Raw genomic sequence first — 19,214 nt, 5'->3', positions numbered from 1 at the left:
ACCGCATGCCAGCAGCCACCCTGGGGGGACAGTGTCCTAGTGGGGTAAGACCTCCCCTATCAGATCAGCCCTGTGGACCGTGCAGGACCAGGAATCGGGGTTCCCTGTGCCAGCTGCACAGGGGAACCCTTGCGCTCGGCACAGGGGTCTCTCACATCTGAATGTAACTGTTCTCCTCCCGCCCTGCCCCCCACAGGAACCTCTGCCAAATGCAGGAAGACAATAGCAGTTTCTCTTTGCTGCTGGATCTCTTGTCTGAGCTCTATCAGAAACAGCCGAAGATTGGCTACCATCTTCTCTACTACCTGAGAGCGAGGTAGGGGCGGCCGGGCAGGCCAGGGGCAGGTTGAGTCCATCATGGGCCCGGCGAAGAGTGCTATGCGGGTGGCTCTCACTAAACAATCTTGCTGTCACCCGGGGAGCGTGCTGCGGGGATTGCCGCCCAGCCAGGCGGCTGCAGGGGCTTCTTGTCTTTGCAGTTCAGCTCGTGTTGGGTTCGTCCTGGGCCCTTCCTCCCCGCCCACCCCAGCCCCTGCTGAGCAGCCTCGTCCGCAGGCAGAGCCTTCTGGGGGGCTGAGTCGAGCTGCTCCTCGCCCAGCCTCAAGCAGCAGCCAGACAGAATCCCTCCCTGGAGTCCACTCGCCGGGGCAGCTCACTCATGTCGCCCTGTGGCCCCTCTAGCAAAGCAGCAGCAGGGAAGATGAACCTATATGAGTCGTTTGCCCAGGCCACGCAGCTGGGGGACCTGCACACCTGCCTGATGATGGACATGAAGGCCTGCCAGGAGGATGACGTGCGGCTGCTCTGTTACCTCACCCCATCCATATACACCGAGGTGAGAACCCAGGTCGGGTGGGGGGCCCCCCAAGGTCTCCGCTGCAGGTCATCCCGGTTAGCTCAGGGGCATGAGGCGGCCTGAGCTAGGATCTTGTTAGGTCAGCGGGGCCAAGGCAGCCCTGGGCCACACGGGATAATTCATCCGCCGGGTGCTTGGATAGGGGCTGCAAGCAGAGGTGCTGGCAAGTCGGTAGGGAATGGTCTTCTCTCAACTGCAGAGCCACCCCCGGCGCAGCGAGAGGGCTCAGTGCTCCTGCAGGAGCGCTGCTGTTTGAACTAGACCTTCAGTCAGCGTCCTGACGGCTCCCAGGTGCATGAAATCCCCTGGTGCTTTTTGTAGGTATCAGGGTGTTAATCTTGCACTCCCGAAGCTTTCCAACTAGACACAGTTCTGTTCTGCACTTCCTGTCTTACTCTGTGTTGTTTGGCTGTTAGCAGCTGCCATGTTATGCCCCAGAAGTGGCTGCATTTCAGCTATGGGTAAATCGCTTGCTTACACTTGGCAAGGTTTGCGAGTGGTGTGGGTAAAGGTGCTGTAGAAGTGGAAGCTAGTTAGGAAGGCTCACTTCCCTCCTTGGCCTTTCCCAACCAAGTCTAGCCACGGAAAGGTGAAAACCTGCCAAGCTGCAAGTCCCTGGCTGGTCCCTGTCGCACGTTCTCTAGGGCAGTGTTCAGGCCTTGACTTCCTTTTCACTCTGAACCCAGAGAGCGAGTTTTCTCCTGGCCTGCCCCATGTCCTTGCTGTCAGCCAGCTTGTGGTTCTAAGCAGGCGTCTCTACGGGGCTCGGCTTTGGGAGCTCCAAGCTGTTACTTCTGTCGCTCAGCAGCACGGCAGAGCTGGTCTGTTCTGTGGGATTCCGTGGGACAGTCAGTATCCGAGAGGGGAGCCGGGCTTCTGCATGGCCCCACGTATGTGCCAGCTAGTGGGGCTCAGGCTTGGTTCACACGGCTCATCCCAGGCTTGGCCAGCGCAGCAGTTGCCTTTCCCCTGCCAGGATGATGATGGGGGTTTGGCTCTCGGCTCCAATCCCTAGACTCTGAGGCTGCAGTCATTCATTTGAGCTGATCCCAGGGAGCAGAAGGTGAGAAACCACGGGGCTGGAATCCACCCAGCATCCTGCTGCAGTGCTGCAGGGAGCTCTGGCTCAGCACTCAGCGGGGTAACTTGACACGCTGAAACTGACACGGGTCACATTTTTGAGTGTGCTTTTTAATGCCCTGGGAGGAACAAGCTGATCGCGTCGCCCCGCCCCCCCCCCCGGCCCCCTGCTGGCTGACAGGTCAGGAACATCTGCTGGGCGTTGGGAAGGGACCACCTGGGGAGAGTCCAGCCCACGCTGTTCTGTGGGGAAGGGGGCGTGAACGGGGGGGTGAAATGTGGCCAAGGGAGAGGAGAGAAAAAATATGGAAAATAACAAACCTCGGGGAGGGGTCTTGTCCCTCAGTCACTTCCCTATGCAGCGCCCCTCCCCCAGCATGCTCAGAAAGGGGGCCCCGCACTTGTGATGACAACCAAGGAAAACCCCTCGTGTGAATCCTGTGCCCCAGGGCTGCTGCGGGCCAGTGTGTCTGCTCAGATCTTCAGGCCCTGTCCACCCTGGGGTCAGACCCATTCTCCTCTGGAGAGGGGCATGGCCAGCACCACTCGGGCACAGCTGCCTTGAAGCAGTGGGCCAGCTGCCATCAAGTGGCCAGGGCCTCTGAGCCGTGCCAGGATTGCTTGCTGCTACCCGCCATCTGCCCCGATCACTTCTGCCCTTTCCTCATGGTGTGTTTTCCCTGCAATTTCTCTCTCACACACACGAAAGGCTGTGACACTAGCAGATGTAGGGGAAATATAGGGCTTAATGAGATGCCTCTGGCCCAGCTGATTTCCCCAGGCAGCCGCATGTCTGCTCAAGTCAGCACGGCCAGGGTTGACGTTAGCTGCTCCTTGGGAGAGCTCCTCTGAGCCATGCTCTGCAGCCTCTGTGCTCTCCCGGGGCCTGGTTTGCAGAATTTAATGCTGAGCGAACCCACCTGCCTCCCATTCCGTGCAAACCCAGACGAAAGGATCAGCTTGTCTCTCAGCCCTGCCCTGCTGCTTTGCTAACCCCTTCCTGCTGGCCGTCCCTTGGCCTGGAGCGCCCCCTGCTCTGCTCAGGGAGGGACGCAGGCAGCGTTCTCCCCTGGGTGCAAGGTGGGGCGATGCTGCCGTGAGTCGGGGTGCCGGTCTCTTTCAGCCTCAGCCTGGACCTGTGAGCCAGCCAGGGCCCCCAAGAGTTTCGTGCAGGTCCAGTCAGCTCCTGGTCTGCGCAGGAACAACATCCAGCTCAGCTGACTGCAAGGCATGAATGTGGGGTAACTGCATTGTCCTTGGACAGGGGCGATCTCTCCCCCTGCTCCTCTCAAGGCTGCAAGTCTGCTTCTCCCTGGGCTCCTCTCCTGAGCCCCTGCTCTGCTTGCAACTCTTCCAGTTCCCCGACGAGACCCTCCGGAGCGGGGAGCTGCTGAACATGATTGTCGCCGTCATAGACTCAGCCCAGGTAGGAGCGGGGGCTCTGCACTGGTGGGGAGGAGCGCCAGCTCTCAGAACTGGGGCGGGGAGGGGCAGCATTTGTCTCCTTCTCTGTACCAGGAGCACATAGGCTGAGCTCAGCATGGAGCTGCAGAAAGGCAAGGCGGGATATACCATTCTGGGAGCCAGCTGCCATCTCCTGGGGAGCCTTTTGCACCCCTTCATTGTCGGGAAGGGCAGAGCCCTGGGCTCTGCAGCAGCCTTTCTAAATCCATGGGGCTGCCTCATTTCCCTGAGGGGCCGGGCCGCAGCGTCCAGGGTCGGTTTGTTAAATCCAAGCCACGTCCTTCAAGGGATTGTCAAGGCCTGGAGCTGCTGCAGGGAGGCGGGGGTGGGAGCATGGAGAGGGATTTGGCTGGATATGTTCTGATCCCTGTTGAGCTGCAGCTGTGTGGGAACGGCGGGTGAGGGGGCGGGAGGAGAAGGCTGCCGCAGAGCTAACTCTCCCGTGAGAGGAGAGCTGGGCGAAGGGGAGTCCCCCGAAGGGGCGAGACATAGGAGACTGTTGGAGGCCTCCCATAGATCCCGTGGGAGCTCGGGTAAATGTGGCACCCCAGCCAGCCCTTCCTAGTGCTGTGAGCAACAGGTCGTGGGGCCTCCGCTTGGCTGGCGAGCGCTGCGTGAGGAGCAGGCGGCTCTCACCCCACAGCACTGGGACGCCGGCACACAAGCTTGTGCTGCAGATGCCAGGATGTTTCTGCACACCAGAGAGAGGTCGCCGTAGCCTTGGGTCAGGGTCCCCCCAGCCGGCCGGGGCCCATGATCTGCAATGAGATGGCCCAGCTGCTGCTCCTTCCCCTCGCCACCGCCTGGATGAGGCCTAGGCCGCATGGTCTGCATCCCTGCCACCTCCTGGTGCCGCTCCCCGCCCAACGCAGGCTGCAGCAGTACGTGGCTGGGAGATGGGAACCGACTTGACTGACTCAACTCGGGTCCCATGCAGCAGTACTGGGGGGGCAGTGCTGCTGGGAGACCATTGCTCCAGGCAGCCGCAGGCTGGGGGAGCCTATTCTGGTTGGGTTTGGGCCCGGGCCGTGCTCACCTCTAGCCAGAGCTGGCTTCCCCCATCCTGATGTGACAATCCAGAGAGCTGAGCCCTGCTTGGAGACCCTCTCCCAGCAGCAACGCTCGGGAGTTGCCATGACATCAGTTCAGAGGAACCCAAAAATAGTCCATGGGAGGCCGGCTGGGGAGAGGGAGGTGGCTGCAGTCCCTGGCGAGTGCCAGGCGCTGAATACTTCTGCTGTCTGGGTGCGTCTGGAGCGCGATCTGCTGATAGCCCTGGAACTTGCCCTATTTATACATCAGCTGAGTTTTCAAAATGGCTCGGTAGCTGCTTTCCTGGGCAGCTCTGCCTTTCCCAGCTGCAGCAGGGCGGGCGCTTCAGCCAGGGAGTTTTGCTTGGCGGGCAGCTAGATGGTATCAGGTATGGGAAAGGCTTGAGTCATGGTGCCCGACCCTCCTGTGGCTCGGCTCGACTGGCTCCTGTCACTGCTTGTGGGCTCCGTCGCTGTCTGCAAAGCACAGCCCTGTTTTCCCAGCACACGGTGGTCACATTTCCTCTCCCCTCCCATGTCCAATTCATTCGTCCCTTCCTCTTATTCTTCCCTGCTCGCTTCATCTGTTTCCCTGCAGTCCCTGGGTGGCCCAACCTGCCTGCGAAGGCAGCCTGGCAGGCAGAGTCCTGGCCTCTCCCTTGGAACTCAGCACTGAGAAACCTCCCAGCCGATGGGGATTCGTAACACGACAGACAGGGCCTCTGACGGACACGAACGCAGCAAGGGGCAGGCAGGGAGAGGCGGGAGTGCTCTTGGCTCTCCTAGGAGGCCGCAGGGCCATGGCTGTGACCAGCTGCAGCCCTTTGTCTTTGGAGAGCAGCTTTCCCGGACCACTGTGCGGAGCCAAGCAATAGCATGGGGAGAAGGGGCATCAGTAGCAAGCGCGTGAGGCGTAGGGGGAGACTGCAGGCATGGCAGAGGAGAAGGCTCTTGCCCCAGTGTGGGAGAGGGGGTGGGAGAGGAGCCGGGGAGTCGTGCTGGCAGCTTGCTGTAAGTGGGGCTAAGGGAAGGGCGACTTGCAGTCGGACCGTGAGCCGCTGTCAATGGCCAGGTTCTGCCCATGTGCTTGCACGTGAGTGTTCCCGTGGGTTCCTGCTGCAGACAAAATGGGCAGGGTCCATGTGGCCCCTCGGGCTGGGCTGGAGGCCCCTCTCTATCTGCACCTAGCGGGGACCCAGCCCTTGAGAGCGGGAACGACGTGTGATTGATTCCCGCCGTGCCCTGGGGTCCAGCTGTGGGTCTCATTCCCTCCCCCAACTGCTGGTCCCCCTCACCCCTGCTGGTATCTGCCATGTTCTGTGCAGCAGGCCGGCTCCCTTGGCTCTGCACCGCCTGGGGTTGAGGTGTGAAACCATGAAGCTCTCTTGGGTCTCCCTGGAGCTGCCTAGAACGGCTCTGATTTACAAGCCACCTGCACTCGGGAAGGTTTCCACTGCGCTCGGCTGGATCCCTGTTTTTGCTGGGGAGCCGTTCGTGTGTGCCAGATGGGCCGTGCTGGGGCTGCAGTTCCTCTGCCGCTTCCTGCCACCTGGGCTCTCCAGGGCTCATCTCTGTACAGCCAGGGCTGATGGTGCTGCACCAGGTGAGCACCGTCCCCCGCAGCTGACTGCCGCACCACCTGCTGCTGCTGGGAAATCCCACCGCTCCAGGGTTAACGTCATGCTGGCCTGGCCCCCTCCTGCACACAGCGCTCTGGCTCTTTGACATCCCCCTCCAGCTCCAGGCCTTCCTGCACTTACCCTGCTGTGCTCTGCTTTCCAGCTGCAGGAGCTTGTGTGTCACGTCATGATGGGGAACCTGGTGATGTTCCGAAAAGATTCGGTGCTCAACATCCTGAGTGAGTAGGACCCCCCTCACCCGGGGGGGGGGGGGGCGGGCCGGGGAATGAGGTAGGGTGCCATACTTGGGAGGCGAACATGAATGCAGCTTAAACAGTCACCAGCAGCCGCTCGTCTTGTGCGGCAGACTCTGGCCCCCAGCTGGGCAGAACAGAAACCTCTTCTCCCTGCTGCTTTACTCTGGGCTGGCAAAACCTCTCACCACCTTCCCATGACCGTCAGGAGCTGAGTCAGCCTGTGGCTCCTTCCCTATTGACATCACCCTGGGCATCGTGAGTCCAGACGCTGTCTCTCTCATGCCCAGCCCTGTGGTGTCGGCACCAGGCAGCACCTTCTGAGCTTTCCTCAGCCTCTTTCAGACTGGAGATGTGCCGGCCAGGGCTTGGACCGTGCTGGGGCAGTTGAGCTGATGTCTCCCTGCTTCCTAGGCAGCAGCTCCAGCAGTCCACATCCCGAGGCTCTGCTCCCAGCCAGGCAGGGAAGGGTGCCCGGTGCATGGGCAGGTGGGGCTGTTGTTTCTGAAGCACCTGCCTGGAGGAGCCTGTAAATCAGCCTCCACTCGGCAGTGTGTAATGGAGACGTGGCTGGCCAGTGCTGTGCTCTCAGGACCAAGGAGGAGGTGGCTTTCTCCCCTGGCGCTGTCAGACCTTCGTGGGTGGCACTGCTGACGGCATCCGGCGCTCCCTGCAGCTGCCTGGAATGGCATGCTCCTGCTACTTGCAAAAGCCCCGGCCCTGGGAGCGCTGAGTCCCCTTCCCAGCTGGGAGGGCCTGCTCACAGATCAGGACCATGGGCGGGCAATGCTGGGAGCTCCAACTGGACCGAAAGGTGGCATGAGGACAAGGGGCTAGAGCCCTCGTTGACCTGGACTAAAGCAATGTGGGGGTGTTCCCGAGGTGGGGGGAGGAAATATCCCTCCCCTCTGCTCTGCAAAAGTCATACAGTCCGTTATAACTCTGCAGGTAACAAGGTCCTGGTAAAGAGATGCCCAGGCATGGCCTGCCAATGCAGGAGCCTGGCAGCCTGGGGCAGCTGCGGGCAGCTCTCAGGGCTGGGACCATGGCACCAGCTGCCTGGAGATTGGCGTTTCCTCCTCAGATCCATGTCATCTTAGCTGCACTCCTAAAAGGCTCACTACCCCGAGCGGGCTTGTTGGATTAGTTGTTTGATCTGAGCTGTGAGCTGTGCTGATGGGTTTAACCAGGCTCGAGACAGAAGGCTTGGCAAGCCCTGATTCTTTGCAGCGCCAGGCCCTTGGTAATCCAGAGACCCGCTGAACAGCATGGGGCAGGTTGTTAGTACCAGCTCAGCACACCCTCCATCGAAGGCCTGGGCTGTGATCAGTGAGCTCGGATCATTCCCCCTCTCCCTGCGACAGGCTGCCAGAGCCTTTCAGGGGAACGTCAGGGAGAAAGGAGGGAAGGAAAACCCCGCCGCTAGTCCCGCCATCTCCACATGTGCACTTAGCCGCGGGGTTTCTAGGGGGCTCAGCGTGTCCGCTCACAGACTCCGGCCGGGACCAGTGCTCGGAGTGTCCTGGACCTGACTAGTCCTGTTTGCAGTAGTCTGCCCCCATGATGTTAGCAGCTGATAAGCTCTAAGTGCCTGGCCGAGGCTTTCCATTGTATACAGTATCAGCTGTTAGTTCTGGGGGGTTCCCAGACAGCAGCCGTCAAAACCCTGTCAGGCTGACAGGTGGTGGGAACAGTCGGAGGTGGACCTGTGGTCTGACCCTGCGCGTCAGGGTCTACTCCTGTGAGGCCTGGGGGCTGGGGTCCCCCTCATGTTTGCTGTAGGACTCAGAGGTATTCGGAAAGGCCAGCAGGGACACTGCATATCCAGTCTGACCCATGTGTACAGCACAGGCCCGGGGACTGCCCTGATTTAACTCCTGGGCACCTGGAACAGAGCTTTCAGAAAACCACCGCTCTGGATTTCAGATTTCCAGGGCTGGAGAATTGCCTGGCTGGACAGGTCCAGGGGGCATTTACCCTCCGTCCCTCCCGGTTAAAAAATTGCACCTTAGTTTGATTCTGAATCTGTCTCGATTCAACGTTCAGCGTTGGTTCTTTTTCATCCTGTCTGCTGGGCTGACGAGCCCAGGGTTGTGTTCCCCACTGAGGGAGTCGCCCCCAAGCCTGCTTTGTTAAGCTGAGACTGAGTCGGTGACTGAGAGACACATTCTGCGGCTCAGCTCTGAACCCTCTGCCAGGATCCTGACCTCACCCACACACACGCCCATTCGCTCCTTGGAGCCCCCTGAGCAGCAGGAAGGACCCTGGCCAAGGAATCGCTCTTCCTCTGGGGGACTCCCCTGGGGGGCAGAGAAATGCTGGGCCCAACAGTCCCACCCTCCTTTCCCTGGGCTGGGGTTTGGGGCTGGGACACTGTCCGTTCCCAGCCTTTGCCTGTAGCCCAGCTGGTGGCTTCCATGCCCAGGCCTCACCCCACAGCCCCAGGGCTGGGTGCTGGATTTCTTGGGAGGCTGAGACTGTTCCTTCATCACTGCAGGAGCAGGACGTCCTGGTACCAGGGGCATCGCCAGCCCCTTCCCCAAGCCTCACCCCTGAGGGGTCCAAGCCCCTTTGTCACCAGTAATTAACCCTCATGCTCTTTGCGAGAGCTTTGCTCCTGAGCGACTGGGGTCGGTGCCATCTGCCCAAACCACTCGGCTTACGGGGCCTTTTTGCACTCTGCTGAATATTGCGTTTCACACACGCCCCACCTGGCTCGCAGCCAGCAGGCAGATCATTAGCATTCGGAACATTGCACAGCACAGGACGATCTCCTGGCTCATCTGCCGCCTGCACCCTGTCGCAGGGGCCTCTTGCGCTTGGCTGGGGGTGCCTGCAGAGCCCGAGTGTCCAGGCTGGGACACTGAAGGGGTAAGAGGTTCCCCCAGCGAGTGCCTGAAGAGGAATCTCTCCCGCCGCTCTGGTCTGTTTAGCTCTGGCCCTGGCACAGCATGGAAGGCTCCAAGCAATGCTCCAAACCCCCGGATTAAAGAACCCCATTCATTCCCTCCCTCTGAGACCTTGGGGCTTTGAGCCATTCAGAACTGCTTGAGTGACCCCGCCTGCTGGCACCCCGTGTTTAAGCCAGCACAGAATGCTCAGGCTCCGCTTGGCTGCTGGAATCCTGGATCCCTCTGCCAGGGCGTGGCACAGACAGACAAGGAAAGGGCCACCCACACTCCCCTGCGAGACTTCCCTGCAGCATGCAGCCCCCTCACTCACATCTCTGCCCTGCAGCTCATGCTTGTCCTAGGCCCCTGCTGCCTGCTGGAGCTGTTTTCCCTGCGTAGGGGCAGCGCCCTCCCCGCTAACGAGTGCTCTGCTTCCCCCTCTAGTTCAGAGCCTGGACTGGGAGACGTTTGAACAGTACTGCACCTGGCAGCTCTTCCTGGCACACAACATTCCCCTGGAGACCATCATCCCCATCCTGCAGCACCTCAAGTACAAAGGTGAGCCTGTGCCCTGCATGTGTCAGAGACACAATATGATCCCGGGGTCCGATCCCAGCTGGGTCCATCCAGCCTGTTCCCCTGCTCAGCAGTGTGTGCATGCCTTCAGGGAGAGGAAGCGTGCAGCCCTGTGGCCCGCCACAGGCTGCATGGGCAGACCTCACAAGGGGCCCTGGGGGCGGGTGACAGGAGCTGTAGGCATGTCTGCTCAGGTACTGGGCGTTCGTTCCCGATACTTGCAGCCAAGGGTTCTGAGCCCCTCAGCATTCACCGTGGGTCCCAGCTATTGGGAACTAACTAAGCCCCCTTGGTTTTCTTTGCAGAGCACCCAGAGGCACTGTCCTGTTTGTTGCTGCAGCTGAGGCGAGAGAAGTATGTATGCAGTGTGGGGGGTGGTATGAGCGTGCTGTGCCATGCGGGGAGGGGGGTTGGGGGGTGTATTTTGCTGGGCCCTTGAACTGGGCTCTCTGGGGTACTTCGCTGGGCCCTTGAACTGCAGAGGGCAGGGGTTCCCAAAGGAGAGCAGGCCAGAGCAGAGCGGCCTCTCTTGGCTAATGCTGGGAAGGGCCAGGCATTACGTGGCCCCGGGTGCAGCAGGCAGGGGGCGCTGGGGGACACCAGGGGGCCCTGCCCACATGCAGTTTGCTGCAGGATCAGGGCTTGTGTGTAGGGCTCATCAGGCTGCTTGCTGGGACCACATGCATTGAGTCCTGCCCGTTCTGCTCTGGGAATTCCTGGCTGGGTCGACGCCGGGTGGCAGCAGCAGCCATAAGGGCAGGGAATCGCAGTGAGCACACCTGTTTCCTTTCGCATCGGAATGACCCTTGGAAGACTCGCTGGAGGGTTCTGGGGAGGAGGCACTCCCCAGGGGCACTCCTTATCCCCAGCCTCGCCTGCCCCGGTGCGTTGGCCCACAGACGTCCCCCCCGGGCTGTGGGTCCCCGAGCTGTGCTGGAGTAACAGGCAGTACCTGCTCCGGGGAGCGCTGGTGAGGAAGCCGCACCACTCCCCCATTCATTAATGAGAGTGTGCGGAATGATGGTGACAGATGGAACATCTAATTTCTCCAGCACATGGGGGCTCCACTCCCTGCACTCCAAGGAGGTGATTGCTCCCCTGCGGCTTGGCTCTAATCAATCCAGATTGGATCAGTGCAGGAGCTGCCGCCGTCTCACGTCTTTAAGGTGGTCCTGAAGAATCCTGCTCTTCAAGTGTTCAAAGTGCCGGTCACAGGCTTTGCAAGGCCAGGCAGGGTCCAAGCAAGGGCTGCAGGCATGTCCTGGCCCTCCTGGGCAGTGAGTGAGGCTGCATACTGTGTGCTGCAGTGTCTAGGGCAGGAGGTGGGAGGACAGGCCCTGTCCCTCCCTCCCTGAATTCCCCCCTCCGGCCCCCTGTCTTTGGCTGCTCAGACCCGCACCGTCAGTCTGATCTCTGCCTGCGGATTACAGAAAACCCCCTGGCTCTTCCCTGGCAGCCCCAGTCTCCAAGCCCGTTACCCTTTGCAGCACCTCTGAAATGGATATCCTTCCTATTTGCAGAGGGGAAACTGAGCCCCGGAGAGGGGCGGAGACTTTGCCAGGGTTGAGTCAGCAGCATAGCTGTGACTTGAACCCCAGAGTCCTGGCTCCCAGGCCCTGACCCCTCTAAGCACCAAACACCTTCAGTTTGTGAATGCTTGAGACCCCAGGCAGGAAAGATTAGCAAGAGGGAGGCTTCCTGGGGCCAGCCTGTCCGCTGGGGCGGGGCGGTTGCTGGCCACTGGGGAGTTCAGCTTAGTTGACATTGGGCTCAGGTGTCGTATCCCAGTATCCCGGCCAGTGCCAAGGGGGAGAGGGGTTGCCTTCTGCCCTCAGAGCTGAAGCTAGGGTCCAGCTGGGGTGGGGGGGTCCAGCCCTACCCACCACTGGCCCTTCCCGTCACAGCCCCGCCCACATGGCTGATGTGCATGGACCGCTCCAGAGAGGCTCCCAGCTGGGGCGGCAGGGGGGCCGCAGGTCCGTAGTGACGTCTCTCGGGAGAGCTCTGTATATTACTGGAGCTGGAATAGCAGGGTGCTGCAGGCTGGGATTGACGGGCGTCGGCAGGGCGATGCGGCTGCCCCTGTGAGACTGATCCCAGACCAAACTGCAGGGCCACTCTCCTGAAAGGTCCTTGGGGTGTCCACCCCCGGCTCTCTCTTGTTGGGGGTTTGATCTGACACTTGTCCCCAGTCTCCTCTGCGTGAGAAGGCAAACAGCCTCCTGCATCTGGGGGCAGAGGCTCTGTTCTGGGCTGTCCCCTCCCCCTTGCTCAGCAGTAATTGGCAATGTGATTCTGCCCAGCCCTGGGGACGCATTATCATTACCTGCATTTCTCTTGCCTGCTTCTCAAGGGACACTTCCCCCCTGCCCCCCGAGACTGCTTTCAATTTCCTGCATGGCTGGCGCAGTGTTCACACTGGAGGACCTGGACGGGCAGTGCGAAAGCCACTGGCCGCTCCTCAGGGCACTCGGTTCGTGCTGGTGATCCTTGCTGCCAGGCACCCTTAACCGTGGGGCTGTGGAGCACGTGGGGCTAACCCGACTGTCGTGCCAGCCAAGCTGCCCACTCCCTGCCCTTCAGTTCTGTGGCAGCTTGGCAGGTCAGGGAGACTCGGGCAGGACTGGGGAGAGGTGCTCTCCAAAGGGAAGGGGCACCAAGGTTACCTGCCCTGTGCCTACAGAGTGGGGCTGGGGCTTAGGGGTTCCTGCCATGCTGTCAGCACCTGAGCGGGGCCTGCTGGGGCTGGGCTGGGGCATGCAGCAGAGGTCGGAAGCTTGGCTTTGTCAGCGTCATGGCCTCCACCAGACGGGACCAGTCTCCTCCCTTCCTGTCACTCTAGGGCTGGCACCTACTTGGCACCAGACACGCTGCCTGGTAAGGCTCATCCTGCCCCCAGCGTCTCTTCTGGAGGGCTGAGGACAAGGCACGGGAAGCACGTCTGGCACTGGGCAGGGGGCGTAGAGTCAAGTCCTGGCTCAGGGTTGATCCGCAGCGTGACCCTAGACGGTCACTTTGCCCCACACCTCCGTTTGCCCATCTGTAAAATGGGGCAGTGGTCGTTTCCTCCCTGCCGGGAGTTGAGAGGCTGAACGAACACCACCGGCAGCCAGGTGCCCCCCTTTGCTCCAGCCGTGGCACCAGCTGTGCCGAGGTTCTCCTGGGCCTCCCGTGTCCGTGCTGGGCCGTTTCCGTCACCGGGCACTTCTCAAAGCCGGAGAGCCGCCTGTCTGCCTCCCACGTGGCGCAGTAGTAACCCTGCCTGGACACTCACCTCTCGGGCTCCGTGCCTGCTCTGCTCACCTCCCATCGCTGAGCGAAGAGCTCTTTATTCCTATTCATTAATGCCGCGTTTGGAGCTGGCTAATCTAATCCCGGCTCTAACATGTACTCGCCCAGCCCAGCCGTCCCGAATGCACGGGCGCGGCAGCGGGAGAGCGTGTTGCAGCGAGGTTGACACAGGCGTCTGGTGCTGGCGCAGGGATTCTGGGGAGGTGCCAGGCTGCTCCATGGGGCTGGTCTCTTCCGTGTCTCAGGGAGAAGGGCTGTGTGAACTCCCTGCCACACAGCTTTGTGTCTAACGCACCTGGTCCCCGCCCAGCTGGAGGTCTTGGAGCCAGAGCTGAGCTGGGGAGCTCTGGACTCGGACAGCAGGGAAGCCCGCCATCCCCTGCAAGCCCTGGGACCTCAGAGCCAGAGGGCCATGCTGAGTCCTAGGGAACTAGCAATGGTCAGGGTTAGTGCTCCATTGATGGGCAAGGGGTGCCGGCTGCCTGCCACGTCTCAGGACGGCGGGGGTAGGATTTGATGTGCCGAGGCTTTCCAATCACCCCCTTTCCCTTTCCCTTTCCCTTCCCGCGGCAGGCCCAGTGAGGAAATGGTGAAGATGGTGCTGAGCCGGCCATGCCATCCGGACGACCAATTCACCACCAGCATCCTGCGGCACTGGTGCATCAAACACGACGACCTGCTGGCTGAGCACATCAAATCTCTGCTGATCAAGAACAACAGCCTGCCGCGGAAACGCCAGAGGTGAGGGGTCGGGGGGGTCTCGCCTCAGGGAGCCTGTGGCCTGGCCAGGTGGACACGGGGGCTTGTTTTGGGTGAGGAGATGTCCCCCAGCCTGGGCTGGCCCAGCGGCATGGGCAGGGTATGTCCCCATGTTTCAAGGGCCTGTCCGGAAATGCCACCAGCTAAGAACAGGAGAGAGGCCCCCAGCCTGCGCTGGCTTGGGACAGCTGTCAGGGCATGCTGCGCTTGTGGCTTCTACAGACACAACACCGGCTGGGAGGGCTGCATTCCGCTGTTCAGCTCCTGTTGGCAGCTTGCAGCGCCCGTGGGGCATCGCTCCCATCGGCAGCAGGACAGCTCCTGGCAGGCGTGGACACTCCACTGGTATGGAGGGACCCAAGTCCGTGGGCTGCAGGGTTTCCCTTCTCCCAGACTTGCTCTGCCCTTCATCTCAGCGCCCAGTGCCCTGGCACACCCTTCTGGGAAATCCCTCTCCTCCAGCCTGCCCTGCAGCCAGGGGCAGTATCTGAGCTGCCGTTAGCAGGGGTCGCTGCAGGGATGGCCCCTCTCCACCGGCCCTTCAAGACAGGCTGGGCTGGCCTTGCCGGTGCTGGCTCCGCAGGAGAGCAGGAGTGCAGGGTGAAGTGGGTCAGGACATGCTTCACAAGCACAAGAGCCCTGGAGTGTGTCTGAGATTCAGGGACACGCGGCTACGTCCCTGAGCCGGCTGGCGTGGAGAGAGCAAGGCCTGGGCCGGCTTGGGGAGCAAAGGCCTAGCGCAGGCCACACCAACGCTCCCGGCAGTCCCAGCTCAGGAAGTGGCTTATGTGAACCCAGTGGGGCCGAGCCTCTGCCCTGAGAGTCTGAGCTGCATCTCCCTGGGTGGAACTGAGCCAGGGTGGCTGCAGAGCGGTGACCGGGACAGGGCTCAGACTAGGAGCTCAGTGCTCAGCCGGCCTCGTGTCGTCGTTGTCCAAGAGCGAGGGCAAGCCGTGGGAATCCCCTCCCCACATCCTCCCGGCTTGCCAGGACCCCAGAACCTGCCTCCACCTTCCCCGCATGCATTTCCAGTTGCCTCCAGGCGAGGCGGAGCGCAGCCTGGCCATGGTAACCAGTAACTAAAATCCAGGCAGGTATTTACAGCAAACAACTGGCTGGCGTGCTCGGGAGCATCCCAGCACCTCCAGGCGCGTGGGGCTTCAAGGTACTGGCCAGCCTCCCGCTGCTTTCCTTCCCCACAGCTGCTTGGGGGTTCTCTGCCGGGGCAGAACGACCCCTTGGTTCTCGCTGGATTCCTCTGTCACAGAACAGCCCCCTCCAGGTGCAGCTCTGTGCTTGTGTGGGGGGAGCAGGCTGCAGCACCAGAGCCCACGCAGAGCCTGCCTCACTCTCCTGTGTGACCCAGCCCCACATCCGGGGCTCTCCCTCCCTCATTCAGCGCTGGGTGAGCAGCCCGGGGGGCTCCCTGCCTGTATCTGCAGCCTGGGCAGGCCTGGCCCACCACAGGCCTAGCGAGACCCCTTTGGTGGGCAGTGAGATTGCTGGCTCTGTTGCCATGGTGAGGGATTAGATGAGAGGTGCCAGGCCTTGTGCAGTCGGTGTCCTGAAGCCAGCGTGGGCACAGCTGCCGCTCTCCAAGGCTTATCCCGTGGCCGCTGCATGTCATGCCTCCACCCAGCTGAGCCGATGCGCAGCCGATGCCCAGAATGAGCCGCTTCGCTCTGCAGTGGGCAGAGAAGCTGCTCTTTGATCTCGCTCCCTCTGCCGTCAGCCTGCAGGGTCTTTTATCCTGAACTCATTGGCCGCCTCGTTTGGGGGAGAGCGTTTGTGACGAAGCGGGACTGTTCTTTAATGTTTCCTCTGAATAGTGTGGGGGTGCCTCAGTTTCCCCTAGGCAGTTCTTAAGTATCTAGGGGGTGGGATAAGGGTGTATGATCATTGCAGAGCCCTAGAGGGCAGGTATGTGCAGGGGTCTGGAGCCAGAGAATGGCCGACACCCTCTTTTCTGGCAACTGATGGCCTGGGCCCTTCCCCCCTGCAAGGTGAGAGCTAAAGGGTTGGAGAACAAAGGAATCCGGTGACCTTCTGGCCAGGGAAAGGGACAAAGCCCAGAGGAGGGGGGGCTGGAGAGAGTTTCAGTTGGGGGCTGGCTGGGACATAGAGTGAAGGGCAGACGTGGTTGTCTGGCTCACTGCCCCCCAAAATGGACCCTGCTGAGGGGTCCTGTTCTCTGTACCTACAAGCTCTGTGTTAGACCATGTCCCTGTCGTCTAATAAACCCTCTGTTTTACTGACTGGCTGAGAGTCACGTCTGACTGCGGAGTTGGGGGGCAGGACCCCACCTGGGCGGACTGGCTGTGGGAAGCGCACGGAGGGGCAGAGGAGGCTGAATGCTCCGAGGTCAGGCCCAGGAAGGTGGAAGCCGGGTGAGCTTTGTGTCCTGGAGACAGGCTGCTCCCCGAGAGGAGACTTCCCCAGAGTCCTGCCTGGCTTCGTGGGGAGCAGGTCCAGAGCATCGCCCGGGGATGCCGGGACAGCGTTCAGCTCTTGGTAGTGGAGGCAGTGTGCCGTGCTCACATTCGCTGTGTCACAGACTGGGCCAGAGCTCAGCGTTCTCCAGCACCGGCCGGTCATTCCCAAGGATTCACTAGCTAACGGGTCGCTTGTCCTCCAGAGGAATGCAGCTGCCTCGTGGGTGGAACATGGCAGCAGTTGAAGAGTGCACAATGGTTTAGGACAGGAAGTGAGCAAGGACTACCAGTCCCGTCCCCCCTCCCACCCCAAAACCCAGAGTGACTTGGGCCCAGTGCTTGTGTGTCTGTGTTCACACAGCTTTTCTCAGCCTGGCTGGCCCCCAGCAGCGTGCCTCCCATCAGCAGTGCCCGTCCCTCGGTGTGTCCTTCCCAGCCAGAATCTCTCAGCCTCACTTGCCAGTTCTGCCCCTGTGGTGTGGGGCTGTCCTGGGCTGGCTCAGGGCGGACCCAGCTTGTGCTTGGAGCATTTACATGGAGAGGATCCCGTGGGGCGTGCAGGCCCCATGGGCGCTCCAGAGAGAGACTGGTGCTTTGCAGATGCCCTGGTGAGACCTCCCCTTGCTGCAACGCCCTAGCAGTCCTCACCTCAGGCAGCCTCAGCCAGGGAGTGGAGAGGAAAGCAGCAGCCCTGCGATGCTCCCTGCACAGGAAGTGGGTATCCTGGCAGGAGGCCATCCTCAGGGTTGGGGGGCCGGGGGCCTGGCACTGCTGCAGGGAGTGGACGCACCAGGCTGTCACTACTGGACACCATGGTTCAGGCTGCCTAGTGCAGGCACGAGTGAAATGAGCTGGTTGATCTCGGTCCTTTGAGAATATTTGTTGTGACCAAAAACAACCGCATGGTGGAGATTAATTCTGTGCCTGAAACTGGACTGTCCCGGGGTGCTGCAGGTCAGGGCTGAGGTGCATAGGTGGGGCTGGGAGTATCTGGGCTTGTTGGGGTCCAGGTCTGGTGCTGGGGCGGGGGGAGGCATGTCAGGGCTGAGGTGTAGGGGGGGTGCTCTAGAGGGATGCTCTGCAATTAGAACCCAGTCTGAGGAGGGAATCCTGTGAAATACTCCCAGCACATCTGAGTGAGGAAGGGACGAGGCTCGTCTGCATTGGCAGCAGCCTGCACGCAGCCACCGTCCCCAGGTTGCTGCAGGACCACACTCCCCACAGAATGCAGGGGGTGGAACGGAGCCCTGCTTGTTTTCACAGGCGCCAGGCCCTGCAGCTGCCTCTCCCATGCCCCATGTCTGGCGCGCGCTGGGCTTGCCGGCTGGATCTGCTGAGTGCTGGTGTTTCCCTTCCTGCACAGTCTCTCCCAGGGCGGCAGAAGGGGCCATGGTTCATGCGTGTGTAACGGACATGTGTCACTGCCGTGTCTTGCAACCCCACTGAGCTGGGCATGGGGTCTGGACCCAGCCTGGCCTTTCCCATTCGGGCAGGGGCAGAGTTTGGAAATGCCTGGCAAAAGCTCCATTCTCTATCCCGGGCAAAGAGCTCTTGGGATTCCCGTCCCCCAAGCACCAGCGCTGGAGAAAGGGCCTGGCTAATAGAAAGGCTGCAGGCAGCACCTGCAGGGGGCCCAGCCCTGCCCCAGCCACTCCACTCTGGTTCTGGAGGGACCCACTCGAGGGGAGATGGGTTCCATTCAGTCCTCGGCCCCTCCGACACCACGAGTGCTGAGAGCAGGCCTGAGAGCTTGCAGAAAGCCCCCAAACAGCCACCAGATCAGCTGGAAATACCGTGCCTGGGCCAGGGAAACGGGCAAATGGCCTCTTGTCCAGTCCTGCTCCCCAGAGCCGACCCCCACCCGCAGGCCAGCTCCTGACGAGGCGGTTTGGGGGTGTCTCTGTTGGGGGAGAACAGTGCCCTCTGCTGTCCTCCCAGGGCTCTGCGGGTGCAGAAGGGACATCTAGTGTCCTAAAGAGGCACTGCCGCGGGGCGCAGCTCCGAGTCTCTGGACCCGCTCCCTGCAGTGCGGGGCACGGTCCCTGGGCTGGTGCCGGGCAGCGCTGCTCGGGGAGTCTGGCTGCGTGGCCGAGGCATGGTGCTTGTGCTCCTGGGAGGAGAGAGACAAGCTCCCAGTTTCACAGCTCTCTCCCCTTGTCGTGCCTTGTTCAGTGTCTGTACCGCAGAGGCTCCAGGCCACCCGCTCAGGGACCCGCTGGGCTAGGCGCTGTATGGCCCCCGCTACCTCCCCTCCATTCTCCCCTGCCCGAGGAGCGGTTCCTGTGGAAATCTCCAGCTCCATCCGTTCAGTTCCATTTCCCCTCGTTAATTAGCAGCGTTTGATAGGTGATCACCAGGGCTCTTTTCATTATTTTTTCCGGGCCCAATAAGTTGGCCGTTCTAATCCCAGCTAGCGAGCTCGCCAGCCAGCTGCTCCCTGCGGCTGTGAAACCAGTGTGCTGGCACTGCAAGGGAAACCGCATGCCCCGCAGCCTGGCTCTGAGCACAGGGGTGCTGCCAGGGAGGTTTGGCCCGGGACCCCAGGTCCCTGCTGCAGCGCCAGGAGGGGCTGAGACTGAGCCCCGGGGCAGGATTAGTTCCATGTTTGCTGGGGTGCAGTGGCCTGGCATCGAGCAGCCCCTGGGGATCAGAAGAGCCTCCAGGTGCCCCAGCTTCACAGACCAAGCCCTGGGCTCGGTCTCATGCCAGGTGCTGAGCCTGCCTTCTCCCCCACCCCTGCCTTGGGGCTTCTGCAACGCCCTGGTATCTGAGTGAGCAGGGAACAACCTGGTGTCCCCCAAGAGGGTGGGGCAGGGCCTTGCTCTGACATGGCCTGCCCTGGCGAGGGAGAGGCCCCAGCTACAAGCGCTGGGCAGAGGGGGGATCCCCACGGCACCCTGAGCACTCTGGGACAGTGGGTGGCTCTGGGGCCCCCCAGGGACTAACTCTGCCTCCCTTGCC

General features: G+C 61.4%; 1 protein-coding gene across 1 annotated transcript in view; it reads left to right on the top strand.

Annotated features, from left to right (window-relative positions):
• The window catches only part of INTS3 (integrator complex subunit 3), a 70,096-nt gene that overhangs the window by 47,682 nt on the left and 3,200 nt on the right, over positions 1 to 19,214 (top strand). The window contains exons 20-26 of the mRNA XM_084613807.1: positions 197 to 316; positions 682 to 835; positions 3,294 to 3,362; positions 6,214 to 6,289; positions 9,640 to 9,753; positions 10,077 to 10,125; positions 13,636 to 13,803. Coding sequence (XP_084469933.1) covers positions 197 to 316; positions 682 to 835; positions 3,294 to 3,362; positions 6,214 to 6,289; positions 9,640 to 9,753; positions 10,077 to 10,125; positions 13,636 to 13,803 — 750 coding nt within the window. The remainder of the gene's footprint in view (positions 1 to 196; positions 317 to 681; positions 836 to 3,293; positions 3,363 to 6,213; positions 6,290 to 9,639; positions 9,754 to 10,076; positions 10,126 to 13,635; positions 13,804 to 19,214) is intronic.

Source organism: Lepidochelys olivacea (assembly GCF_965140295.1).
Source record: "Lepidochelys olivacea isolate rLepOli2 genome assembly, chromosome: 24".
Classification (NCBI taxonomy): Eukaryota; Metazoa; Chordata; order Testudines; family Cheloniidae; genus Lepidochelys; species Lepidochelys olivacea.
The sequence above is the reverse complement of the archived record's forward strand: the minus strand, read 5'-3'. Positions and strand labels throughout refer to the sequence as shown.